This window comes from Mytilinidion resinicola, assembly GCF_010093595.1.
Source record: "Mytilinidion resinicola strain CBS 304.34 unplaced genomic scaffold BDZ99scaffold_4, whole genome shotgun sequence".
Taxonomy (NCBI): Eukaryota; Fungi; Ascomycota; class Dothideomycetes; order Mytilinidiales; family Mytilinidiaceae; genus Mytilinidion; species Mytilinidion resinicola.
In genome coordinates this window covers 529,749-555,234 of record NW_022985440.1, presented here as the reverse complement: position 1 = coordinate 555,234, position 25,486 = coordinate 529,749, and the positions used below count along the sequence as shown (strand labels likewise).

General features: G+C 51.7%; 8 protein-coding genes across 8 annotated transcripts; 3 read left to right on the top strand and 5 right to left on the bottom strand.

Annotated features, from left to right (window-relative positions):
• Positions 1-293: 293 nt before the first annotated feature.
• Positions 294-802, bottom strand: BDZ99DRAFT_226210 (uncharacterized protein). Its single transcript, XM_033713477.1, has one exon. The coding sequence runs from the start codon at positions 761-763 to the stop codon at positions 434-436; it is 330 nt and encodes a 109-aa protein (XP_033580808.1). The 5' UTR covers positions 764-802; the 3' UTR covers positions 294-433.
• A 2,557-nt stretch (positions 803-3,359) lies between these two features.
• On the top strand, positions 3,360-5,005 carry BDZ99DRAFT_567569 (uncharacterized protein). The gene is made up of 8 exons (XM_033727698.1): positions 3,360-3,470; positions 3,523-3,576; positions 3,649-3,762; positions 3,816-3,874; positions 3,935-4,044; positions 4,097-4,190; positions 4,251-4,287; positions 4,343-5,005. Exons 1-8 carry the CDS (start codon positions 3,371-3,373, stop codon positions 4,858-4,860), a joined length of 1,086 nt encoding a protein of 361 aa, XP_033580807.1. The 5' UTR covers positions 3,360-3,370; the 3' UTR covers positions 4,861-5,005.
• Positions 5,006-7,319: 2,314 nt separating this feature from the next.
• BDZ99DRAFT_226154 (uncharacterized protein) lies at positions 7,320-8,162 on the bottom strand. Its single transcript, XM_033713476.1, has 3 exons — positions 7,937-8,162; positions 7,792-7,884; positions 7,320-7,728 (listed from the first exon to the last, which is right to left on the bottom strand). The coding sequence occupies exons 1-3, from the start codon at positions 8,103-8,105 to the stop codon at positions 7,520-7,522; spliced, it is 471 nt and encodes a 156-aa protein (XP_033580806.1). The 5' UTR covers positions 8,106-8,162; the 3' UTR covers positions 7,320-7,519.
• A 156-nt stretch (positions 8,163-8,318) lies between these two features.
• On the top strand, positions 8,319-11,390 carry BDZ99DRAFT_553820 (putative acid trehalase; the record flags this gene model as incomplete). The annotated part of the gene is made up of 1 exon (XM_033727109.1): positions 8,319-11,390. One exon carries the CDS (start codon positions 8,319-8,321, stop codon positions 11,388-11,390), a length of 3,072 nt encoding a protein of 1,023 aa, XP_033580805.1.
• A 483-nt stretch (positions 11,391-11,873) lies between these two features.
• Positions 11,874-13,788, bottom strand: BDZ99DRAFT_226126 (cation efflux family protein-like protein). Its single transcript, XM_033713475.1, has 2 exons — positions 13,316-13,788; positions 11,874-13,259 (listed from the first exon to the last, which is right to left on the bottom strand). Exons 1-2 carry the CDS (start codon positions 13,706-13,708, stop codon positions 12,189-12,191), a joined length of 1,464 nt encoding a protein of 487 aa, XP_033580804.1. The 5' UTR covers positions 13,709-13,788; the 3' UTR covers positions 11,874-12,188.
• A 270-nt stretch (positions 13,789-14,058) lies between these two features.
• Positions 14,059-17,959, top strand: BDZ99DRAFT_409946 (Adaptor protein complex AP-2 alpha subunit). Its single transcript, XM_033716564.1, has 8 exons — positions 14,059-14,459; positions 14,515-14,602; positions 14,658-14,671; positions 14,724-14,767; positions 14,815-15,104; positions 15,152-15,486; positions 15,537-17,491; positions 17,548-17,959. Exons 1-8 carry the CDS (start codon positions 14,390-14,392, stop codon positions 17,641-17,643), a joined length of 2,892 nt encoding a protein of 963 aa, XP_033580803.1. The 5' UTR covers positions 14,059-14,389; the 3' UTR covers positions 17,644-17,959.
• BDZ99DRAFT_409944 (uncharacterized protein) lies at positions 17,930-19,022 on the bottom strand. Its single transcript, XM_033716563.1, has 2 exons — positions 18,844-19,022; positions 17,930-18,750 (listed from the first exon to the last, which is right to left on the bottom strand). Exons 1-2 carry the CDS (start codon positions 18,958-18,960, stop codon positions 18,043-18,045), a joined length of 825 nt encoding a protein of 274 aa, XP_033580802.1. The 5' UTR covers positions 18,961-19,022; the 3' UTR covers positions 17,930-18,042.
• Positions 19,023-19,422: 400 nt separating this feature from the next.
• BDZ99DRAFT_409941 (uncharacterized protein) lies at positions 19,423-21,349 on the bottom strand. Its single transcript, XM_033716562.1, has 2 exons — positions 21,267-21,349; positions 19,423-20,684 (listed from the first exon to the last, which is right to left on the bottom strand). Exons 1-2 carry the CDS (start codon positions 21,326-21,328, stop codon positions 19,718-19,720), a joined length of 1,029 nt encoding a protein of 342 aa, XP_033580801.1. The 5' UTR covers positions 21,329-21,349; the 3' UTR covers positions 19,423-19,717.
• Between the last annotated feature and the right edge of the window lie 4,137 nt (positions 21,350-25,486).

Below are 25,486 nucleotides of genomic sequence, written 5' to 3'. Positions count from 1 at the left end.
TAGAGTGAGTATATCTCATAGTGAATATGGTGGACATACATTATTGGGGATTATTAAAGGGAATGAGACACCTAGATTGGGGGGTTTGGTTAGTGTCCGGAAGACCGGACGTATGAATGGAATGATTGATTGATGATGGAGCTTCGGCGTGTAGGTGTGATGCGATGCTCTGGAGTAGGTGTTTTTGACGGCTTTGAAGTGTTTTCTGAATCACTTGATCAATTTCACTGTCACTGCTGTCTGTTATCAGGATGGCACAAGTCGGGGAGTTTGTTGAAACTTGGGGCTGCTTAGCTAGTGTTGATGTATCTTAGTACCTGAGTGATGCCGAGGACTAGTATCACGCGATTCAATCTGTAAGCAGGTTGTAGTCACCTGTGCAGACACCTGCGGTAAAGGAAAATACACCGGGAATGACCGATTTTCTCGGCTTTCAGGCGCATTCAGGTTCAGGTTCCCTGAGCGTACTCAAGAAGCTTTTTTGGACCTTCTTGGATAGCACTGGGATCCACCGTTCGAAGCTCTCCTGCCGAGAAGCCAATTTATTCTGATTGAGGTACATCGCCCAGATTTCTTCTTTCAGGTCCCTGACTTGGTGCCGAGTATAGTGACTGCCCTTTATGGCTTCCAGGATTTTTGGTTTGGCTAAGGGGACTTGGATTGGTCCGTGGACCCGGCGTAGATGGTCAGAGTCCGCATCGGGTTCTGCGGCGGGTATAACTAGGGGTAAGATGAAGAGTGGGATTAGTCGTGCGCTACGCATATTCGGATGTTCTGATGTTGTAAGTCTCAAGTTTTGAAGACTTTTGCAGGCTTTGAATTACTCCAGGATCCGGGCGGGGTTCCTCATTCGTTTGAGAATAGGACGAGGTAGTCCTTGAAGCGGAATTGGTTCCTGAATAGTGAGATGGCCCTCGTAGTAAGGCCAATCTTTACCCGATATGTCAATTATGAGCTCTTTACAATGCGACTTGAGACTGGAAACTGGGGACAGACGCCGTTCGCCATGGTACCCTTTAGTCTAACATGATGGTGTGGACGTAGGAAAAGCGACAACACTTCACTTCGTCCATTGGACTAAGAGTGGGGGTATACACCTGAAAGGCTAGTAGGCTTCATCATTGTTGTTAAAAATTATAAGCAGGCTACGCTGGACGCTCACATGCGATGCTCTACTTTGAAGTGAAGATAGCGCCGGTGCTGCATCGTGGCTCACTAGTACGGCATATTCTAATTGTGTTCCCCGTGAGATTCGACTAACTCAATGACGCGATAGGCTAGCGACCAGTGGCACAACGGCGCGACGCTTGACATCATCCCTGCCGTTGTTGGGGTTGGAAAGGCCCGAGTAGGCGGAGAGCGTTCTTGGCGGCATACCGGGATCCGGCGCTAGTTTGTGGCATGCGGGAGGGTCTTGATGGAGCAGTATGGGCGGGTTCTTGACTTTGGTACCAGAAAAGGTACCTACCAGCTTGCCGGAACGCGATGATCTGAACTTCGATGCCCGGAACTGTCAATGCCAGCTGAACCAATGATGGAGCATGCAGGTGAAAAAGAAAGTAATGGATCATCCAGCCTCTGGAACGACGAACTTGTCTACTCAGGTCTGCCAAGCTACCCAACGGCATCTCGAATCGAAGGCTAATCCAATGAGTGCGAGCTGGTATGAAGCAGAGCTCTGTAGCCTTCGCAAGTCCCTATTTCGGAGACATTTCCATGCTGCTATAGTTGACTAACTCAGGTACCATCAGGTCCAGCGAAGCCCACACATCCGACTAGGCGGCTGAAATGCGCAAGAAATGACAAGATTGTTGGGGGAAAAGCCCTCCCCGCTGTGCACATGTAGGCCAGTCGGAAGTCCCGCCGTCTAGGCTCCATTGGCCCGCCTGTCAGCTACGAAGAATAGCGAGAGCGCGTCGGAGTGGCAAGCCTATCGGTGGCGTTTGGGCTCTTCCAAGAAGGCTAGGTATTGAGACGATGATGGTGGCTGCATCCTGCGGGATGGGCTCTTGGGGCACCGTGTTCTCCCGAATGCATGGCACATGGGATAGTGCTAGACGTCCGTGAGGTTCCAGCTGCACAGCACAGAGAGCAGAGCGTCGATGAGGCTTTGAACGGAGTCCTGTGTGGATGGATTTCACAAACGAGGCTGTATAAAATGACGAAGGGCGCGATGGAAAAGACTGAGGTCATTCGCTGCGGAGGTGTGCGTAGATCTCTAAGTCGTCAGCTTTGTCCCGTCGTCTCCTCATCGAGATCCAGGGTTCACGCGGGACACCTTTCCCGACCCAGCTTAGTCTAGGCAAACTAAATCGAGATCGGCCCGGGAGGTCCTGCGTCCTTCAAACAACAACACCAGACACGTCTCAATATCACACCCTTTCATCGCCTATCAGTCCTCTCTGTGTACAAGGACTAGTTCCCTAGGTCTGTTAAGGATGGAATCCGTCCGTCTTTTTACCTCATCAGAGGTCTGTCATTGGAATTCAAACCCACCTGCCCACGGTGCTTTTTGTGATACCTCGTATTGCTGCATGCGCGGCCTGGAGACGAGCCAGCCTCCAATGGCCAGCGTTTCTGCCCCTATCGATGGCTTTTTTTGGCAGAAATCTCGGCCACGTTGGTTGTTGAGACTTCTGGCCTGCAGACAGCCACAAAAATATACGCACCTCAATCTCTTTCCGCCTCCCCTACATATACAGCTCCTAGACGCGTCCTGCGGTTAGTCTGCGGGTGGCTTCCCGTAGTTCCATGGGATTGAGCTTATTGGTTGCAAACAGCTTCTCCAGATCAAAGGCCATTGTTACACAGTGACCACTTGGTACGCTAACCACAAGATGCGTCTCGTGGCTGTAATCGTGGTCAAGCACTCGATCGCCGACGAAAGGGCAGCCTGTTCCAGACCGGCACGGAAAACCTAAAGCGTTCTTGAGCAGCCTTTGGATTCTCACTAGCTAAAGGGATCTCGTGCCCAAGCTCATCTGCGTACCACGGCCGAGTCGCAGCTCGCGTTGACGTTAACAATACTACATAGCTTACTCTTCTCCCATACGCCTTAGCACTAATATTTAAAGCTAGTTTATAATCCAGCATACACCTATCTCTGCGCTCGGAGGCTATATTTGACACGGCAGCGTTGGCATTTAGCGTGAATTATCGTCCTAAAAACCCTGCCTCCTTCTGGCGATCAAAATCTTAGCCTTTCAGCCTTGCGGGAGTTCTCCTTGTGCCAAATACCGCCGTCTAGCATAAGTTACCGGGGGGCGTATATATCCACCCTCTCCTCCGGTGCTGAAAACTATATCAACGGCAACAGGCGTCTATTAGCCACTTGGATTGTGCTCAGCCTGTTGAGAAAGCACCTGACACCATGCCCGACATCAGTAAATTCAACGAAGTCCCTTTGGCAGGCAACGTCGTCTCTGTGGTGCTATCTATGACCACGATTGCGGTGCTTGCTACTTGTCTCAGTATGTCAAGAAAGCGATGAGAACGAGATAAGGTTTGCTGATCTGTGTAAAGCTCGAAGACTTCAAACCATTCACTCTTGGAGAGCGCTCCCGCTCACAAGTTGGCGTACGTATTCACTATAACTTCTATTTCGCAGCCATCCCATTCATCACTGGTGCATTTCTGACATTTGATTAGTACTCATCGCTATTTATGTCGACTCGGGCTTGTTCGTTTTTGTCACTGCAGTCATTTCACATGGCGTAGACCTCAACAGCTCTGGTGATCTCTGCGGGGGAGCAATCTTGCTGTGTAAGTATAGATCAGCTATGATGGCATTTTCAATAACTAATTCCAAGATCAAGGCTTAATATGTTATCTGACCACCAAGATCATGATATACCTGTTCCTCGTGGAAAAGGCCGTAAGCTCACTCTGTGGCATTCTTGGCTTGCATCTTGAATCAGCTGACTTTGCCTTGCAGTACATTATTAGAGGAAGCCGTCAATCGCGTCTTAAAAACAAACTTTATGTGGTCAATTTTTTCGGCTTGATAGTTCCTTATGTTGTCGTTATTGTCATGAACTTTGTTTAGTAAGATGCAACTATCTGACTCTCGCGGAGCTTTGCTAATGTTGATCGACAGCCGATTCTCCTACATCAACAAGGACGGCGTGTGCATTATCGGGATGAAGCGGATTTCGATGATACCTCTAATAACCCTCGACGTAATTCTCAATGTCCGTATTTATTCCTGAAGTCTACGGATTTATCTTGCCTCTCACTCACATTACTATCAGGTCTATCTAACCATGCTCTTCCTACTACCACTTCGCAGTAAGTTCAGAGCCTGACCCTTCAAAACAGTCCAAGTTGCTTATCCAGGTTGCAGAACTCTACTCCTACCAACACAACGTAAACCCTGCCCTCCGCAAAATGGCCATGCGGACATTCATCGGCAGCTGCGCCACCCTCATCTCCAGCGTCGTAAACCTGACTGTTCTCATGGTGTTAGAGGGTGAGCCGGGCTGGGTATGTCTCATGTGTTGTAACGCGGATATCCTCTTCAGCGTAATTGTGCTACACTGGGTTACAGCCGTCGACAGCGTCCGCTCTCCCGCCAACTCCACGCCTAGACCGACCGGTTCCAAGTCACGCGATCGCAAGTCTGGGAATCCTGCCAATACCTGGACCAGCAAACTGAGTGGGAAAGAAGCCGGCATGGTTACAACAAGCTGTGTGGGCAACATAAGACATAAGACGAGTGAACTCGAACTGGATAAGATTCGGGTGCAGACGGAGCAGACTCAAGAGGTGGAGGTCGGTGCGAAAAGTGCGGTCACGACCGACAGTGCGCATGCCCACCAAGACTTCCTAGGCCGTAGTAATTCAACTGAGCGGATGGTATAATTGGGCAGCTTTCATAAAGTAAAGAAGATATCTCGGCGTTGGGATTGGATTGCATACCTTTCGGTTTCTGGCTTAACACCAATTGAAGTCGCGGAAAACAAAGAGTAGATACTTTAGTACGATACACGATTATGATACTTTCACGGAAACTACGTCTACACTTCCATTGCACAGATTCTGGTAGTCTCGAAGGACCCGATGCCATCATCCTCATTGCAGAACAGGCTTACCTAGGAAGTATGTCGCGAGAAGCACGATATCCAGAAATATATGTTTCTCCGCAGATATCGGACAGCTCAATTCCGGTAGAGCTACGAATGGGTTGTAGGTTGATAACAACCATCACTCGATTGTCCCGTGGTGGCACGATTGAGGTATGCTTGGAGAACACGAAGGTCGACCGACCAAGGCGCGATTGCTTGGCCAGTTAATTGTATCTCATGACACTAACTGCGAGGCTGTGGACTCTGGCTGGGCACGCTTTGGGTATAAGAATCCCTTCTTTCACTATACTGTTCTTTCAACTCTACTACTAGACCCATATTTTTCAATGTTAAACTCTATCCTCCATCCCCCAGGCTCTAATAATCAGTAATCAACATGTCATCTTTTGACGCATAGGTCGATGCATACACGACTAGCGAGCCGCCTGTCATTCCTAGCATCGTCATGGTCGCAGTCGCTAGAGACAGTAACCCTATATCACTTACCCAACCCAGCGTCTTCAAGCTCATGTCCTCCAGGTACACCCATCCACGCAGACGCTTCTGGCCGCACCTCACTCGACCCCCCGACTCATCCCACATCACCTCCTCCAACACCTTCTGTATGGCCTCCTGCACTAAACTCTTCACCACCATAAGTGCGCTACATTTCGTCTTGCGTGGGGTTCTCTCCCTTGACGACCCATCCCTCATCAACCATCATCTCCCCCAACTCATTTCGCAGCCCATCATCCGTAGCAACTCTACTCTAGACTAGGGTTCCGCCCCCTTTATCTACGAGAAGAGGGAGAAAGACATCACCTTCCCAATGATGATATGAAAGGGGAGAGTGGTGGGCTGTGCTCTACCGTGGATGACTTCATGCGAGTCTTTTACGAATTGATCAGCGCTGAGTCAACGTTGTTGAGTTGAGATATGGTAGAGTGGATGTATACGCCGCGGGTTGAAGGGGGGAGCCCGCAATTTGCTGAAGGACGTGAAGATCTATCTTGGGGCGACGAGTTGGGCATTGGGGGGGAATCAATCATGGGGTCGGTGGCGTGTTGCTTCTGGAAGACAAGAAGGGTTTGGGGAAGACGAAGGGCCGCTTTGTTGGGGTGGGGCGTACCATTAGCCTTGGTTTGCTAGTAGGGAGCAAGGCGTTGCTGCGTTTTATGCGAGCCAGATGCTACCGCCTGGAGCACCTAAGAGTGGAGAGCTGGAAAGTGGGTTTATCGAGGAAGGATGGAGACTTGTGGCTGAGAGGGAGAATGTCTTTTGAACGATAGATGACGGCGTTTGGGGTGGCCCGATGACTTTGCAAGAAACTGGTCAGAATGGTACCGAAAAGGTCGCCGGATGAAGGATATGATGTCGGTATTGAAGGTCAGCGTTGGAGAAGGCGATATTGCGGATATCGATAATGAAGATGAGTTGTTAAAGAATGATCAGATTGCGTGGTGGATTATAGCCAGCAACCAGGATGATGGCACATCCTAATACCACTCCCTTTTGGTTCTGCAAACCAACTTACGGTCGGAATTAGCCTTTATTCTTTTTATAAAAATACCATTTCGCTTTACATCTTCGAATCCCCGAGTGTCGGTATAATTGTAGCTATTCGTTTGTCTTTACTGATTCGGTGCTTGTTGTCAAAGACTGAGGTGAACACGAATGATTGAGGTAAGCTTCCGTTCACGAACTCAATCTTTACTCAACATGCCACGTGAGTACTTTATCACAAGATTTGTAGATGCCGAGTTCCGCGCTAAGTCACATTAAGACAAAAATGTTAGACAGCTTTCGCATTCCCGGGACAGATCCGGCTACTTTATAAAGGAAGACGAAAACGTTCTACTCACTCACCATTCTGTTATTATCTTTTTCGCCCGTCTCCGTATAGGCTCAACCTCGTAGTCGTGACTCTCATGAAAAGCTTCTCTACAACCGCAATGCCATCGCTCCCTCAACCAAACAAGTCGAGGCAGAGGGAAAACCCAATCCTTCGCCCTCCAGCAGTTGGGCACCGACGCAACACTCCAAGTCTAGCAACCTAGGGAGTTCTAGATTCAATGGATCCTAGGGAATATATAAGGTTAGCGGTGACTAGGATTCTATTCCACAGCATGGGGATATGCAGAGATGGCTGGGATCGGATATCGATGAATAAAGTAGTACGAAATCCCCGCCTCGTATTCTCTGATCCTGCACCTGCAATGCACCTGCAAGAGTGATATTTCTGTCATGCCGTCTCTAGCCAAGCTGCATGGTGGACCTAGCTCGAGAACACCTACCGAAGAAGCATGAAGACCGGTGCTGGAGCCCATGGCCAGGTCAGTAGGACGGAATAGTCCATCCTTCGCCTTCATCCACCACGTCCGAAGTCGCACCGGACCAACGGCATGCCGTCTTCACTAATGAAGCGTGAAGCCGTTCCCGAGGACCATTCCCTCCCCTCATCTGCCGTCAGTGGCTTTCCCAGTCCCCAAGCGAAAAGCGTGGCGTGCCCAAATTGCGGGGGTTGCAGCCTCTGAAGCTTGGAACCTCTTGGCTCTCGTCCTCCTTCTCACTCGACTCCGGGAGCGTAACCGCCCACGGGCGTGATCTGCAGGAACATCGCCCCGGAATGGCAGGACAAAAGCGGCGAGAGCGGAGCTGCGCGATCCTGCTGGCTGGTCATGGGTGAAAAAGCTGGGGGAGGCGGTGGGCCAAGGGGCGGGCCACTGACGTGCATCATCAATTTCAGAGCTTGTTGGGCACCGGGTATATGGTAGCTGGCACGCTCTTGTTTGCTGATACGCAGCTTGACTTGTACTTGTTGCTTTTGTCCATTCTAGTAAGACTTTTGCGCAGTGGTGGTGGACTTACCTTACGGTTGCTCTTCGATCCAACCTCACATGCGACCGAGCTTCGCGAACGACTTCTTCGAATTGCAGAGATTTGAAGATCCGACAAAGTGAATTGATTCATCAGATTGGAAGGCATTGACCTCTCGGTTGTCTTGGGCTGTTCTGGAGAGCACGACAAGTGCAATTGGCCCATGTATCGGTGACACGAACTAGCCCTTTCTCTTAGGTATTTAAACCCTTTCACTCTACGTTCGTAGGACCTGTGCGCCGAGAGACGGGGTGCCCGCCTTGTTCTATTTCCTACATCTGCCCCGGTTTTCTTACTTGCTCTTGCCGCCCACCTATTTTCTACATCTAGCATCTGGTTGACTCGTGCACCTAGCAACCCAACCCCACAACCTGGAACATGCATCCTTCTACGCCTCTCCGAGGCCTCGCATTCGTGCTTGGTGGATTGGGTGTGGCGTTGGCAGCGAACTTCACGACCGAGTCTGGTGACACGTGGAACAATGACCAATGGACCCTGACGACGGAGACTCTGGATATGGGCCACTACCAATCACGCATGTCCTTAGCAAATGGCTATCTAGGCATAAATGTTGCCACCGTCGGACCCTTTTTCGAAGTCGATGTGCCCGTGGCCGGCGACAGCATCAGTGGCTGGCCTTTGTTCAACAGCCGCCAGACCTTTGCTACTATCGCCGGCTTCTACGATACCCAGCCCACCACCAATGGCACCAACTACCTGTGGCTAAATCAATATGGCGCGGAGAGCGTAATCAGTGGAGTCCCTCATTGGGGCGGATTGATACTAGAAAGCAACAACCAAACATTGAACTCTACGGTGAACCCAGACTCCATTCGGAACTACGTCTCTACACTGGACATCAAAAAGGGACTGATGAAGTGGAGCTATACTTGGACGCCGACCGATGGACTCAACATCAACGTCACATATTCCATGTTTGTGCACAAGCTCTATGTCAATCAGGCCGCGGTACAGGTCGAGCTTTCGGCAAGTAGTGACACCGATGTCAAGGTTATCGACATACTTGATGGAACTTCTGCAGTGAGAGCAGACTTCGTATACAAGAACTACGAGCCAGATACCAAGACAATCTGGACGGCGGTGCGACCAAATGGAATCGACAATATCACGGCATACATATACTCAACCCTGAAGACCAACGATTGCGTAGGCTCGGTCACCCCTAGTCCATTTCTCGACTATAGCTCCGGCAATGCCTCCACCATAGCGCAATCCATTGCATTTAAGCTACGTGCACACGAAACAGCTGTAATCGAAAAGCATATTGGTGGTGCTTCTCACGACGCTTTCGACGATCCACAGGAAGTGGCACGGTGCGCATCGCTCTCAGGGGCCAAGACTGGATTCGGACCTTTACTCGACACTCACATCAAGGAATGGAACAGCATCCTACCCGAGGACTCGGTTGACGACTACATTCTTCCAGGTGATGATACACCACCCAACAATGACACGTGGTTATTGCAGATTACATCAGTCACCAGCCCGTTCTATATACTTCAAAATACTGTAGGACCAAACGCCATTGAAATTGCCGGCGGCAACAAAAAGCTTGATATCAACAGCATCTCTGTGTGCGGCCTTGGATCTGACTGCTACGCCGGTCTGATCTTCTGGGACGCTGAGATATGGATGGCTCCCGGTTTGGATATGTCTCATCCACACCACATTAAGCAGATTACCAACTACCGCAAGGAGAAATTTCCTCAAGCGCAGGAAAACGTCAAAATGGCGTATTCGTCCTCTCAAAACCAAACCGGAAAATTCTCGAACGGCGGCGCGGTGTACCCGTGGACCAGTGGCCGCTGGGGGAACTGCACCGGAACCGGCCCATGCTTCGATTACGAGTACCATATTAACGGCGATATCGGGAAGCAAATGTACAACTACTACTCGACTACTGGAGATCGGGAGTACTTCGAGGGAGATCTGCTCCCCATCTACGATGCTATCGCGTACTTTTACTCAGAGCTGATGGACTTGAACGAAACTACCGGCAAATATGAACTTCTGAATGCTACGGATCCGGATGAATATGCGAACAATGCCGACCGCATTGGCTTTACGACTGCACTGATACAGAAACACTTGAACGAATCGAACATTCTGAACGAGTGGTTTGGGCTCCCTACGAACGAAAGCTGGACGGAGCTGGCCGGGAACATAGATCTCCCCACCAACAACGAAGTAGGCATCATATTGGAGTATGGAACCATGAACGGGTCGATAAATGTCAAACAAGCAGATGTCATCCTGATAGACGACATCTTGGACTATCCTAACAACTACTCCCTTTCCGATCTCGACTATTACGCCGCAAAGCAATCCACCACTGGCCCAGGAATGACCTATGGCGTCTTTAGTATTGTTGCAAACGAGGTTTCTCCATCGGGATGCTCATCCTATACTTACAATCTCGTCGGCGTAGAGCCCTATGTTAGAGCTCCCTGGTACCAATTCTCCGAGCAGCTTGGAGACAACTTCCAAGACAACGGCGGCACCCACCCAGCCTTCCCGTTCCTCACCGGAATGGGCGGCGCCAACCGCGTTGCTATCTTTGGCTATCTAGGCGTCCGCATCTTCCCAGACCGCCTCGACATCGACCCATCACTGCCCTCTCAAATCCCGTATATCAGTTACCGCACCTTCTACTGGCAAGGCTACGCCTTCTCCGCCACCTCAAACCAAACCCACACCAACCTCACGCGCCTGGCGAACTCCCGCGTCCTCCCCAAAGCCAACTCCACCTACGCCTCCAACCCCATCCCCATCTCCCTCGGCACTCTCGGCGACAGTGTCAACTACACCATCGCCGCCAACGAAACCCACACCTTCTCAAACCGCCTCCTCGGCCAAAACGCCACCGTTGCCGGCAACATCCTCCAGTGCATCCCCGCCCGGTCCGACCAAGCCTACATCCCGGGCCAGCTCCCCATCGCCGCCATCGACGGCGCGGCGAGCACGAAATGGCAGCCCGCCCTCGGCAACGCCACGGCCGTGCTGACCGTCGACCTCGCCGCCACTCCCCACGGCGCGGCGGGCACGGCCATCACCGAGCTGCGCTTCGACTGGGGCGCGCGGCCGCCGCAGATGTTCGCCGTCGTCTTCTCCGACTCCCCGAGCGCCGCCACCCTCGGTCTCGAGCTCATCCTGCCGTTCAATGCTACGCGGGGCTACACGGCGCTTGGGGACTCGCCGAGCGCGTCGCTGACGAACGTCACGGCGGAGGGGAATGTGAGGATTAGCGCGCCGTACGATGCGGGCAGTGTGGCCGCCCTGGTGAAGATTGGCGCGAATACGACGAATGTAACGCTAGACGCGCCCGTGGCGACGCGGCGGTGGGCGCATTTGCTGCTGTGGGGGGTAGCGGGGACCACGAATTATACGGGGGGTGGGGCGACGGTTGCGGAGTGGGTTATGCTTGAGTAGGGGATTGGAGAGGGGGAAGTGAGGGACGGGGGTGAAAGGGGGTTTCTTATTCTTTATATATATTTCTATGAGGGCTGGAGTGAGGGTTGTGGGGATGCAAAAGGGGAGGTAGTCTGTAGTGCAATGGATTTCAGATTTTATTGACGAATGCGTTGTGGTTGTATTCATTTTTTAAAGCATGTGACGTTCTCATTGGAAGATCGAACTTGAGACCTGTCGACCCCCCTGTGGCGTAGATAGATGATGAGGTCAGAAACATGTGTTCCTAATTTCCTATCTATGCCAAAAATTTAGACAGGAATTTGAAAGTTTCAACGTGGACAGAAAACGGAAAACTTGTCTGCAGGTGTTTGAAAATGGGTCTCCAAAAATTTAAATCGGTGTGCAAATGCGTCGGCACAAGTTTGAAAGTAGGAAAACGTGTTTGTGAAATTTTGGAAATGGGTCGGCAAAAATTTGAATTTTTCAATTCACCGTAAGCTGCAGAACGGGGAGCACGTGACTAGCGACGACGCAACCCCTGAGCCATCGTACGCCCAGTATTGCTCAGAAGTTCGACTTCTTTGTTAGCATCTCCATTTCATCTGACAACTTAGCTCTGAGCAAGTCTATCTCAGAGCGTGCCCTGAAGTTGAATACCCGTAGCTAACACATCGACATGACTGAATACCGGGTGAGGCTACTGCACAGGATGTTATTGAAAAGCCATAGTATGTAACATCATTGTGCAGGCAAATCGAGCTTGAACGCCATAGATGAGTGCCAAATGCAGTATGTGTGTATGTACAAGGACATCTATCAGTCCTTCTCGAGGGTGATCTGGGTCGAGACCTCCCACTTCTGCCCACCACTGCCGTAGCCTCCACCCAGTCGAGTCCGCACCAGACTCCCAATTCGATCCCTCAACCTGCCCATGTCTTCCAATCTCCTCGCCCGGAGCTTCAGATTCGCCTGGCAGAGCCCATAATGGACCTGCCAGAACTTCGCCTCCTCCACAGCCGTCACCGCGGGGTCCGTCTCGATGTCGTAGAGGACGTCTGAGACGCCAGGTCCCGAGTACGACATCATGAGCATCTTGCCCAGCGTCCAGCCGAGCCGCCATCCCAGCGCGACCATGGAGATGGCCACGGTGAAAGAGAGGGCGCGGTCGAGCCAGACGTACATCTGGATGCTGAGGAGGGGAAGGATGAAAAGAAGAGCGGAGCAGGAGAGGGTCAGGAAGTGGGAGGGGTTGCTGAGGAGGGAGGGGAGGGAGGAGACCGCGCCGAGCCTCATGACTTTGCCTACTCGAGCGTGATTCTTGAGCAGAATTGCAGACACGAGAGTGGCGATGATGGCGCACAGCGCGGCTAGGTCGATGCTTCCCGGCGACACGCGTTCGTGCTCATGCGCGTGATGCGCCTCGTGGCCGCCCTTGTCCTCGAGGGCGTGGGTAAGACTGTGTGAAATCAAATCCAGGCCCATAAATAGGAGTCCTACCGACATGCCGAGGCCAGCCACGACCTCGGAGCGCTCGAAGCCAAAGGGATGCCGTATGCTAGATCGTTTCCAGACCTCGAAGTTTCCGCCTACATCCACTGCAACACAGAGAAAGGCCCCTAAGGCATCATAGCACAGTAATCTTGATAAGACTGTTAGGGCTAGGGACTCATGTGCACTCCACTGGACGAAGCCCGCCACGAAAAGATGGCAGAAGCACCATATGAATCTCAACTTTTGTTCTCTCGACATGCTTGATCTGTATTCCTTGAAGGTGGGAATCGGGAGGGATGCGGGTAGTTGGAGTGGGGCCCGTGGCGGAGGCTCGAGGAATATCTGATGTGACACGCTACTGTGCTTGTATTTGTGACCTCGACGCCGTCCAAGTTCCTGTAGTTTCAGTCAGTGGCTGTAATCTGGCTCCCCTAAAAAAGTCCACATACAACTTGTTTGTTGGCAGCGGCATTTTTACCCGCAACGTACGACATAGGCTGAAAGTTGAATGGATTCCGCGCATTGTCCGACCCGCTCATCGATGGCGTTTTCTCCTCACTATTCCCACTCACAGCACTCATCGGGCTGTACGGGAATGTCGAGCTGGCTGGGCTGTACAAGGAATTCGGGGTGGGTCTTTGGGACGTCGAGGTATTCGGGCCCCCCAGAGTGCCGAAGCGGTCTGGGGGGAATGTAGCAGATAGCGGCGAGAGTGCATCTGGGTTGTAGCCCAGCTTCGCTGGAGAGAATTGCTGCTCGATTCCAAGGCCTATGGGGCTGTGGTCGTCTTCAGGAGGCGGGGTGGGCGTTCGGGGAGGACGTGGAAGCGGCATGCCAGATGCCATTGTGAAAAGGAGTGTGTGTAATGAGTGACTGAAACTATACGCGCTTCATAGCGGTAAAGCAAACAAACAATGTGGGAAGATTGGAGTGGGTGTTGACGGTGAAGGAGATAAAGTCGGCGCTATTCCCGTTCCGGCAGCTTAACGGAAAGATTACCGCACATTCACTGCTCGCATATCCGGGTCGCAGGTAGAGAAAAGAGCGTCTCCTCGAGAGGACCTCGAGATCTATACGACGCCGCCTCAGCAAGATGTTCTGGAGAGCCGCCGCGTGAGGAAGAAGCAAATATAAACAGCGTCCCCCACAAGCGGGCACCTTGGCGTACCCTGACCACCTGCATCTCCCCCGAACCCTAACGAAGTACTCTGAGGCCATCGCCATCTAGTCGTACATACGTCCTCCACACACGCCAACTTAGACCAGCTACCCGCTGCCCTCGACCACGTCCTCGACCCGCATGCGCCCTCTGCTTAGATGATTGACTCTCTGACAGCGAATCCTGCGACCGCCCCCGTCCTCGAGCATCCCCTCCTCCTCACCTCCGCCCTGACCAACCCTGTGTAAACAACACCTCAATCGCCCACGAACGCCTCGGACCGGCCGTTGCAACTGCGCTGACTGCCTACTTCCCCGGCGGTGGCCGCCCGCCTTCCATCTTCAAGAGGCCAGGAGAGACCGGCAAGATGGCTTCTGGAGCGGGTGCAGGAGGCTTGTTCAGCCGGAGCAGCTCGGGCAATGTCCCGACTATGCGTGGTATGCCGTAATCCCAGCGGAACCAAGAGAAACAGCCATCTAACAAGTTATGAAGGCCTGGTCTCATTCATTGCCGATTTGCGGAATGCGCGAGCGCGAGAGCTGGAGGAGAAGAGGATTAATAAGGAATTGGCAAACATACGGTGCGTCTATGCCTTGGGCAGTATCACAACGGCTGGCTGACATATAGGGCTCTAGGCAAAAGTTCAGAGGTACTTCCATCAATCTATGCAGGACTAACCCCCGACTGACTTCGTTATATAGATGGCAATTTGAACGGTTACTCCAAAAAGAAATACGTCTGCAAGGTAGACATCCTCCACTAGCACCTAAGCCGCCAGTACTGACCTTGTAGCTTTTGTACATATACATCCTTGGGTGGAATGTTGATTTCGGACACCTCGAAGCGGTCAACCTCATTTCAGCGACAAAATATTCGGAAAAGCAGATTGGATATCTCGCAGTCACTTTGTTCCTACACGAGGAGCACGAGCTCTTACACCTGGTTGTCAATAGCATAAGGAAGGATTTGCTGGATCATAATGAGTTGAACAATTGCTTGGCATTGCATGCGATTGCCAACGTTGGTGGCAAGGAAATGGGAGAGGCCCTGAGTCAGGATGTTCATCGTCTACTCATCTCGCCGTAAGGAAATATGCTCTGCATTTAGAATACAAGCTAATACGTTGCAGGGCTTCCAAGGCGTTTGTGAAGAAGAAGGCGGCCTTGACCCTCTTGAGGCTGTACCGGAAGTTCCCAGGGATTGTGCAACAGGAATGGGCGGAACGAATAATATCTCTCATGGACGATTCGGACATGGGAGTTGCGCTCTCAGTAACTTCTCTGGTCATGGCTCTTGTCCAAGAGAACCCGGAACAGTACAAAGGAAGCTACGTCAAGGCTGCTCGACGATTAAAGAAGATCGTTGTCGATAATGACTGTGCGGAAGGCTATTTCTATTACAAAGTGCCTTGCCCGTGGATCCAAGTCAAGCTGTTGAAACTTCTCCAATATTATCCTCCGCCCGGTTCGTCGATCGCTTTTCCCATCAGCAGATAATAGGACTAACGTTAGCAGAGGACACGCATATTCGAAATCTAATCAGGGAATCACTACAGCGTATAATGGACTCGGCTATGGAAATGCCGAAGAACGTGCAACAGAACAACGCTCAGAATGCTGTGCTGTTCGAAGCCATCAATCTGGTTATCCACCTCGACACCGAACAGGATCTAATGGTACAGATCTCAACGCGACTTGGAAAGTTTATTGCGTCCCGCGAAACTAACGTTCGATACCTCGGGCTCGAGGCCATGACACATCTTGCAGCTCGATCAGAAACTCTAGACCCCATCAAGAAACACCAAAGCATCATCATCGGATCTCTGAGGGACAGGGATATCAGTGTCCGAAGGCAAGGTCTCGATCTGCTTTACAGCATGTGCGACCCTACGAATTCTCAGGCTATCGTCTCGGAGCTACTGAAATACCTTCAAACCGCCGATTACGCGATACGAGAAGAGATGGTGCTGAAGATTGCTATTCTAACGGAGAAGTACGCCACAGACATACAGTGGTATGTGGACATATCTTTGAGGTTGATTGCAATGGCCGGCGACCATGTCAGCGATGAGGTGTGGCAGAGAGTCATCCAAATCGTGACAAACAACGAAGAGCTACAAGTCTACGCAGCTCAAAATATTCTGCAATACATTAAGTCCGATTGCCACGAAACTTTGGTAAAAATTGGCGGATATTTACTTGGAGAATTCGGCCATTTGATTGCAGACACCAAGGGGTGCAGTCCTATTGAGCAATTCATGGCGCTACATGGCAAAATGCGAAGCTGCTCTGGGAGCACAAGGGCGATTTTGTTGTCGTCGTTCATCAAGTTTGTCAATTTGTTCCCGGAAATTAAACCTCAACTACTACAAGCTTTCCGGGCTTTCAGTCACTCCTTGGACTCGGAGCTACAGCAAAGAGCCTGCGAATACCTAGCTTTAGCTTCTCTGCCAACAGATGACTTGTTACGAACGGTCTGCGACGAAATGCCTCCCTTCCCAGAACGCGCCTCGGCCCTGCTATCCCGTTTACACCAGAAGCATTCAACGACCAGCGACAAGCGGACCTGGGTAGTTGGAGGACGAGATGCCAATGCGGATCCAAAGGAATTTAACCTCGTCCAGAATACTGGATTGAAGAGAAGCTTCACAAACGCGGCACCTCTCCGAAAGGACAGCAAATCGGCCGCACCAAATGGATCAAATGGGACCAATGGGACGACACTGTCTAGAACTACAAGCGATCTAGCAGGTCTCGATATGAACATCGACACCAACAAAGTCCTCAAAGCCCCTAATCTCGCCAGCGCTGCCCATCTCAGCCCAGACTGGGAGATTGGCTACAACCGTCTACTCCTTCGGCCCGAAGGTGTGCTTTACGAAGATGCGCAGATTCAAATTGGCCTGCGGACCGAATATCGCGGTGAACTTGGTTGCGTAATTCTCTACTTCACGAACAAGTCCTCCTTCCCTATGGGCTCATTCACGACAACGCTGGACAATCCATCTGTTGAAACTCTTAAGACGGATATCAAGGGCCTCCCGGACACGGTCATCCCACCCGAGGGCCAGACGCAGCAAATGATCATGTTCGAATCTAAGAATGTCTTCACCGAAGCTCCTACCATCCGAATATCTTATCTCGCCGGCGCGCTGCAAGCCTTGACTCTCAAGCTCCCTGTCGTATTGCACAAGTACATGGACGCGGCTGAGCTATCTGGCGACGACTTCTTCAAGCGCTGGAAACAGATTGGTGGTGCACCACGCGAGGCACAAGGTGTCTTCGGGCTAGCTGTCAAAGGGCGTACGACTAGCATGGAGTGGACGCGGAAAGTGGTTGCGGGTTTCAAGTGGGGAATTCTAGATGGCGTAGACCCGAACAGCAGAAACATCGTCGGTGCTACGGTGCTGCATACGAAAGAGGGCAAATTTGGATGCTTGCTTCGCTTGGAGCCAAATTTCGAGACTATGGTGCGTATTCAATCCCAAACACGGGTATGCCCAAACACTCGCTAACTGTTTTGTAGATGTACCGCATCACCGTCCGCGCCACGGACGAATCGGTCCCGCCCATACTCATGAAGATCATGGAGGAGCGGCTCGCGCAAGGCATGGAGGGCTAGATATGCGGGAGGCAACATGTTGAGACATGCGAAATGGCGGGCATTTTATTAGCTGTATGTAATAGGGCTCAGTGCAAGGGGATGGCACTCTTCTTGTTCTTGGTCGTGGACCCTTTTTCTCGTTGCGAAGTTTGTTGCATTTTCTGGACTTGGGCAGGGCAACATTGCAGAGAAATGTTTATTTGATCGACGAAGAGCGAGAGAGCACATATCGAGAGCGGCGATGAGTGGATGCGGATACCAAATGTGAATACGCTTGAGGTTATCCAGTTCGGGTCTTAATCGGAAAAATGCCTGCTTTTATGTGCGAACCTGCCTCTGAGGCACTATGTATCATGTCTCATGTCTCATGCCCATGCTATTATACAAAGGTACACGCTCCCTCTACATCCCCGCCCCTCAAACAACCGCTTCCCCTTTCGGCGGCCTCGTCCCGAAAATCTCACTTCCAACCCTCACCTCATCACTCCCACCCCTAATCGCCCCCTCAAAATCCGCACTCATCCCCATACTCAGCTCCAACTCCCCCTTGTCCACCCCTAGCTCCGTAGCAAGTTTATCCCGCACCTCCACCAGCGTCGCAAAATCCTCATTCTCGGTCTCCACCGTTGTCGCCTGCGACCGCGCTATCGCGCCTATCGTCATCAGCCCCGTGAGGCGGAGGTGCGGACACCGCGTCCGGATATGCTGGCACAGCGCCAGCGCGTCGGGGGGGTCGACGCCGGATTTGGACTCTTCGCCCGAGGTGTTTACCTGCACCATTACCCTGAGGGGGCCTGGTGCTTCGCCATCCTCCTCCTTTGCGTCTCCTTCGTCGCCTTTTTTGCTTTCTAGCAGCTCTCGCCGCCCCTTCTCCAGCCCATCCGCCTTTTTCACCGAGTCGACGCTGCTCACGCACCACAGGTTCGGGATCGCGGCGAGCTGCTTGCACTTGTTGCTCTGCAGCGCGCCGATGAAGTGCCAGCGGATGCTGCGCGGGAGGCGGGCGGCCTTGGCGTGGAGTTCCTGGGTGTAGTTTTCGCCGAAGTGGAGGTGGGCGGTGGGCGGTTGGTGGAGGGCGAGGATGTCGGTGGCGGGTTTGAGTTTGGAGACGGCGATGAGGCGGATCTAGGGGCGGGAATGTGAGTGGGAGATTGGGGTTTGGATTGACAGAGAAGTGGGGGCTGGGGACATGGGTGGAGGGATTGTAGTGGGACATACGGGTCTATTGGCAGTGTTTGCGCGCTGGATCCGCGAGGTGATGGTGGTGATGTTCTCGACCAGCTGGCGTGTGCGCTGGGGGTCTAGCTTCATGTCTGGTTCGGTGGGTGCGGCCATTGCATCTCTAGGAAGGGTACTGGGCGAATTGCTGAAAGCGACGATGCGGACGTGGTGTTGAGGTGCATCGGAGTCGGACTGGTCCATGCGGTGGCACGGGTGGCTGTAGGGCTGCTTGCTGATCGGACCGGGTTCAAGGGTCCAAGCCGTGTGGGCCTGGGAGGATCTTCAAACATCATGAGAGCCTTGGGTTTCATGTCGTTATTAGCAAAAGCGAGTCAATGGCTCTAGAAATATCCCAATATGCGTTCGTTTAGTGGCTTTGATGTCTACGTACACACACGAGGCAGATTTCAGGATCACTTATCTAGTGTCAGCATGGTGCCAGGAACTCCGGAGCATACTCCAGATTAGTCAAAGATTGGTAGGCAAGCCGCTTGGAAATGCCGTCAAGCTCATCAAGCTTTCTGCCGCGCGTGTTATAAGCTAATAAGACTGGAATAGTGCTCGTTTTGAAGTCTGCCTGAATGGATTCCGAGATCGTGTCATTGAGGTCGTATTATATACCAGAGCCACTCGATCATAGCAGAGCCACTCCATACAGTACTAAAAGCCATGAGTCTATTATTAGTGCTCGTAGCCACATCTTTCCCCTAGTGCGGCAATCGTGATGCAGATACTCTGACGCCAACGCCCATGAGATCGTTACCCGTTGATCTATACCAACTCGTAATCCGACCCGAGCCCATTGCCCTGCCTCTACCGCCTATACAACACCATGTGAACCGATATGAACAGTCGATGGCGGCTCCAGGCCTCAGCCACACAACGTCAATCCTGCAATAACACACCAGTTCCAATTCCACCTCGTCGCACTAACCAGGTCGTCCACATTTAGCATACCCACGCCTTGATCCTTGAGCGAGGTCCAGACTTTGTCCCTAAGCGAGATCGGCCATGATGGCGTGTCCCAATACCTCGACACAAGCCCTTTGTCCGCAGCTGCCTTGATTTGCGTCTTGAGTTTGTCCTCCTGGTCGCCAGAGAGCTTGAGAGGGCCAGCAGAGCCGATGGCCGGCTCCATTGCCGTGCTAGCGTAATATGAGTTCTCAGTCGTGTACTTTTCATTTGCCACATCGAGAAGTGGAGCATCAAAGAAAACGTAGCGTTCAGTCGAGTTTGCAATGACATCGTCAAAAGGCGTGTTGCCACTGCCGACGACAGTCAGAGGGCCCCTATGCACATCCTTGCCATCGAAGTATGTGAGCCAGCCAGACTTGAACATGGGTTCGAGTTGCGAGAGCACCACGGGCCAGAGGTCGTGACCATCGGTTTTGAAGTCGAGCATAAGGACTAAAGAAGCGTTTCCGTCCTTTTCGAATGCACCGGTCTCGAGGGAGGGAGCAGAGGTGTTGGATACCTCCCTATGTATGAAAATGTTGGCTAGCGGATCAAGGTAGAGCGACTTAAGCGTTCGTGGCTCTTTAAGTGCCTTCTTTGCGTGGCCGACAAGAAGTTCGTCATCCTTTTGGAGCCATATGTCGGCTTCGAAGCTAACACAGCCAGCAGCCAGGGCATCGTAGAGTGGCACAGCTCTCCAGTAGTCATTATGTGAGTGACAGTTGACCGGAGTGATGTCACGACTAAAGTCTTCTGGCCATGAGAATGTGTACGGACCGCGTGAGTCGGGTTCCTGCCAGGCCTCGGTGATGCGGTGTAGGCGGCTTTGCGTTGCGGGTGGAGAAAGACGTTTGATTAATGCAGAAACAAGTGCGACGTATGTGCTGGCAGTTGTTAGTATCAACAGGTACCTCATTTTGAGGGCGTGTTCTCTTTCTGTTACGCTGAGTATAATCGGAAAATGTCTGGGACATGCAAAACGGTGTCCGATGTGCTTCTTGTGTGTAGAATAATCGAGCCAACAGACACCTTGATCAAAGGTGTGGTTATATCCAGCGCGACCATTGATGGAACTGGATTGGAGTGGTCTGGAGTGGACTGGAGTGGACTGGAGTGGACTTGAGTGGACTGGATTTGGCCTCAAATCCACTCCATCCACAGGATTCCCTGTGGAGCTCCATATATCACGTGACGTCCGTATCGGGTATAACGCCTCCTAATAAGCAGATTCTACCCCGAAAAACATATGAAGCTCCAGAGTTCCATCACTGAACGCGACTGGAAGAGAACACGCCCTTCGGTAGTACAGTGTCTCGTCATAGATACCGTGCGCTTCCCTGCCACTGCTTGTGGTGCCTCATGGTTTCTACCAGTACATTGAAGCACTGGACACATTGGCAGGAAAGCATACGGATATCTATGACGAGACATTGTATAGGGGGAGAAAGATAAGAAATTATTCATACATTCCTGCTATTGCGCCCAAGAGGGCGAGGATTCCGCCCACGATGAGGACGCGCTTCCACATCACCCTCCTCCGTGCTCGTTTGTTATGGTCGACTGGACTAGGCGACCGTGACCTCTTCCATCCATTTCCCTTCAATAAAGACGTGAGAGTGTTTCGCCTCTTATGTCTGTATGAGGGAGGAGCTGAGCCGGTGGTGCTGTCACTGGCGTTGCTTTCGACATCGGAGAAGTCGAGATTGTTGTGAGTGTGCGGAGATGTTAAGGAAGCCATGGCTATATGATGCAGATAGAGATCAGCTTCAGGTTGCTTTAAGGGAGCTCAAGATATCGAGGGAGAGACTCAAAGGCCGAAGAATGACTCGGCCTGTGTATAATGCGAACGTACCAACAGAATTTCCAGTGTAGGTCGAGTAGTGGAGGAGGTAGAAGGCGGGATCGAGACAACTTTTTAGACGGGACTATGAAGAATGAGAATAGGAATAGCCCTTAAGTATCGGACACTGTTGGAGCAGGTGCCGCAATACCTGCGCCTCCAATTCATCGTTTCATCGCGGCGTGCGGCACATAGCGACATGGCGGAGATCCAGGCAGACGAGCATGAAAACTCCGCCTCCCCACACTGAGTGCCTGTGATTTGCCGCAAAGGCATGCTGGAAATGGAAAGAAGTGTTACAGCTTAGTAAAGAAAGAGGCGCTCCCCTGTACCTCGAGATCGACCAGGAGTGAGTGATGATTGGGGCAGTGTGGACGATGTCACAAACTGACTGTGCCGCCCTGCCGGAGTAAAGAGTACACATTGAGAACGACGGAGCTCTATGCTCTCTCGGCAAGTCTTAGTTGGATCTTCAACACGATCTTAGAGGCCGTTGCGTGGCTCCTGCTCGAAAATACGCTGAGTGGCTGGTTTTTGGAATCCTCCAACGGGGTCCTGGGGCTCATTGCAGAGTGCTCCCACCCAACACACTGTTCAAGGCAGATTTCGTAACTTAGTGAGCATTGGATTCTGTTCATCCCACGCGTAATTGAAGAGTGGGTGCATTCGGTGGAGAAACTCGCCTTAAACTGAACTGAAAGAGACTAAATTCGGCTCGTACTCTTCAAGCCTTACGTGGCTAGTCTTGCGGAGTATTTACACCTCTAAGGTGTTTTGGGGTAGCTGCTTGCGTAAAAGGTAGCACGCGCTATAAGGCAGATTTGATGCCCAAGTGCTCTGCATCGCATGCTTCACTGAACTTGATCGAACAAAGAGCACTGCGGGTCGAGAAACAATTCGAAAATCAACGGAAATTGGAACAACAGTCCTCTCAAAGATGTACCTTGGCGGCAAAGTTTAAACTCTTGCGGGCTCAACGGCGTTTAAAAATAATACATCTAGGGAGAGTATGAATCCAGTCTCACGACGGGAACATCTAGCTAGCGGCTACCATCTGCAGGTGCAGACTGTGGTGTCTGAAGAGGATGAAGCACCGGTGCGAAGATGGTGGGTGTTTGATGTTCTGTGCCGTAAGGAGGAAGAAGTGAAAATAGCAGCGGCGCTTGGTCCAATCGAGACAAGCCTCACAATCTGCATGCGGCGAGAACATGACATGACCATCCCCGAACTCTGCTGGGGGCCTGTCAAACTCAGCCCTGCCGGGCGCTTCGACCTCGCTGTGCCATCGTGGAACAGCACTACGTAGGCACTCCGCGGGGCCAGCTCGTATGGCACTTTATATCCCTGACAATTGCTGTTTGTGTCGCGATGCTGCCAGGAAGCTGGGAGGCCACCGTGGCCGCATCGCTATTCCCCTCACAAGTATCACCACTAACAAGACGTAAGGCATCAGTGTCATAATATCGTTTTCATTCGCAATTCTTTGAACCCCAGCTTTGTCAATACGCACAGCTCGTTGTCTTGCGCGCCTTTGTCACTCTGCTATGCGTGGTTCAATCAACATGCTTGGCACTTACCATCCTAAAATTGTGGAGCGTTCCTTTCAAGCAGAGCTTGTTCTGCTGCCAAGGAGCCTTGTTTCGTCTCCAAGAGGCTGAAATAGTTCAGAAGTTTTTCTGACTCGACCTTCAAAAAACGCCTCGTGCTTCCCCACGTGGCTGCTCAGATCACGGCCTGTCGGGAAGGGAATCTTACAATAAGCGATTCGGCTTCTTCTCGAACATACAAATTGAACTTCGGCGTTATTATCAAGCACTATTACGGAGGAGTAACAACCCCGACGTACGTTCCGTGCATGCTATTGCATTCGCATCTAGCGAAATCTGCCTCGCGGCTAAAAGGATTCGGACTGAAAGTATGGCCGCGTCACTCTTGAGATCATACCATAGGACTCAGCATCTAATAGCAAATGTTTTGTCGTAGTCCACTGATGAAGCAAATTAGTGCATCCGTTTCTTGTCGCCTAATGTCACGGAGTATGGTCCAAACATATTGGGACTAGACCGACACTGGCTGCCAGACAGGTGAATATGGCTACCTAGAAGCTCAAGAGACGATAGATCAATAAGCATTGGAACTATGCACATGAGAGCGTATGGGTTGCTGCGACTCGTCTTATTGCTGGTTCACTGGGAAATCCGACACTGTGCAAGACACAATAGGACGATCAAGTGTTTAACCGTTCAAAGTAAATAATCATCACGTTAGCACACCTCCCAAGTAAAAGCTGCCTTGTCTGCCTTTGCGGTCTCAAACAATCAACAATGCGGCTGTGCTGGGTGGGACGGAAACGCCATGGAGGCATGAAATGCTGGTCGAGCTGCCTAATCAACAGTGCCATGCTTCACTTGAACGTTCCGATGCGTACATCTGTATACTAAGGGTACGTCGGGGTTTTATGGGCGTACCTTCATCTACAGCGTTAGTTCAAGTCACCTGTTTAGTGCCCACAGTTCCCGTTTCTGGGACTTGTAGTTGACACTTTTTACCGAAGACCACGCTCTTCCAGACACTCTTCTGCTTATAAACGGACAATATGTCACACTATCGTCGCACATCGGCCTAACGTTGTTTTAACGCTACCATCCTTCTAAGTTCTACGAACAGCAAACTGTCGAGGCACGAGTCTCTTCTACAAAGCGAACCCCTTTCCGATTCATCAGATCAAGACTTGCTTGATTGTCTCTCCACCATGCATACCTGCAATGGCAATCTTAGACTTTGTAGCCTACGCATGCCAGTAACATACAGGTATCAACAGTCTCGTCGTAGAACCTGATGATCTCGTTGACCGGTAGATGGCCTTCTCTGTATCACTGGATCATCTTTGGGAGGTACTAGAGACAACAAGAGTCAGTTTTACATCCCTGATTAATCACAGACCAATGCTGACATACCTCAGAAGGCGACGCATTCCCCTCGATACGTGCTCTCAACAAAATCCCCTTCTACCCCACGTCAGTACCAGCCCTCAGCTCTAGTCCAGGTTTCGAACATACCAACAGCAGGGGACTCATCACGACATTCATCCCCGACCTCGGAGGCGCAATCCCCGGAGTCGTTATTTAAACTCTCATTGCGAGCGCGTCTAACCCGGCCATGATGAGCCACATATTCCCAGTAGCATCGATGCGGACGGAAGTCCCCTTCCTACCAGTTGCCTCTACAATCGCCTTCGTAAACAGCAACATGCGTCGCACCCAGCTTTTTGCCAACGCCAGTCTAGGAGCATAGCGATAAACCGCGATGATAGTCCCACATCTTTTCATCGTTGCTGCCTACCTGCTCGTTAGTAATCACCCAATTCCCCTCAGCTCTCGTCATCTCAAAATTTAACCATAATACTCAGAAACCACACCGCACCAATCCCACCCCACACACCTATCCGTGGGCTTCGCACCCAGGACCTTAGTAACCGCCCTACACCCGTCTGCATCCCACACTCAAACAGCGCAAACAGCTTTAACGCGTTCTTCACAAAGCCTGCTCTCCATGACTGCCCAACTCGCAACACTGCTCTGTCCAAAGAAGCCGCCTGCCGCCTCGCTCACCTCCCTCTCCCTATAATCCTCATGTTTAAATCGTCCAGCGTACTCTCATAATTCAGCCCCTCAAATCGTTCTTAGTAGCCCCGCGTGTGGTTCACACACTCGCCACATTCCCCGTAACTGGCGAAGCACAGCAGGACTGGGCCACCGGGGACGACGTGGATGACGGGGTTGCCAAACACTTCGATGACGGCTGCGCCTTCATAGCTGTTGACGCGTAGGCAGGCGATGAAGCGGG

Coding starts and splice junctions, on each gene's coding strand:
- BDZ99DRAFT_567569 (XM_033727698.1), top strand. CDS start 3,371: ATGCCCGACATCAGTAAATTCAACGAAGTCCCTTTGGCAGGCAACGTC. Junction 3,471..3,522: donor GGTGCTTGCTACTTGTCTCA/GTATGTCAAGAA, acceptor ATCTGTGTAAAG/CTCGAAGACTTCAAACCATT. Junction 4,288..4,342: donor CTTCCTACTACCACTTCGCA/GTAAGTTCAGAG, acceptor TCCAGGTTGCAG/AACTCTACTCCTACCAACAC.
- BDZ99DRAFT_226154 (XM_033713476.1), bottom strand. CDS start 8,105: ATGGGCCAATTGCACTTGTCGTGCTCTCCAGAACAGCCCAAGACAACC. Junction 7,885..7,936: donor GGTTGGATCGAAGAGCAACC/GTAAGGTAAGTC, acceptor AATGGACAAAAG/CAACAAGTACAAGTCAAGCT. Junction 7,729..7,791: donor CTCTGAAATTGATGATGCAC/GTCAGTGGCCCG, acceptor ACCAGCCAGCAG/GATCGCGCAGCTCCGCTCTC.
- BDZ99DRAFT_409946 (XM_033716564.1), top strand. CDS start 14,390: ATGGCTTCTGGAGCGGGTGCAGGAGGCTTGTTCAGCCGGAGCAGCTCG. Junction 14,768..14,814: donor AAAAGAAATACGTCTGCAAG/GTAGACATCCTC, acceptor CTGACCTTGTAG/CTTTTGTACATATACATCCT. Junction 17,492..17,547: donor AGCCAAATTTCGAGACTATG/GTGCGTATTCAA, acceptor ACTGTTTTGTAG/ATGTACCGCATCACCGTCCG.
- BDZ99DRAFT_409944 (XM_033716563.1), bottom strand. CDS start 18,960: ATGGCCGCACCCACCGAACCAGACATGAAGCTAGACCCCCAGCGCACA. Junction 18,751..18,843: donor CAAACACTGCCAATAGACCC/GTATGTCCCACT, acceptor TCCCGCCCCTAG/ATCCGCCTCATCGCCGTCTC.
- BDZ99DRAFT_226210 (XM_033713477.1), bottom strand. CDS start 763: ATGCGTAGCGCACGACTAATCCCACTCTTCATCTTACCCCTAGTTATA.
- BDZ99DRAFT_409941 (XM_033716562.1), bottom strand. CDS start 21,328: ATGTGGAAGCGCGTCCTCATCGTGGGCGGAATCCTCGCCCTCTTGGGC. Junction 20,685..21,266: donor TTGGGCGCAATAGCAGGAAT/GTATGAATAATT, acceptor AACAACTGCCAG/CACATACGTCGCACTTGTTT.
- BDZ99DRAFT_226126 (XM_033713475.1), bottom strand. CDS start 13,708: ATGGCATCTGGCATGCCGCTTCCACGTCCTCCCCGAACGCCCACCCCG. Junction 13,260..13,315: donor ATGCCGCTGCCAACAAACAA/GTTGTATGTGGA, acceptor CTGAAACTACAG/GAACTTGGACGGCGTCGAGG.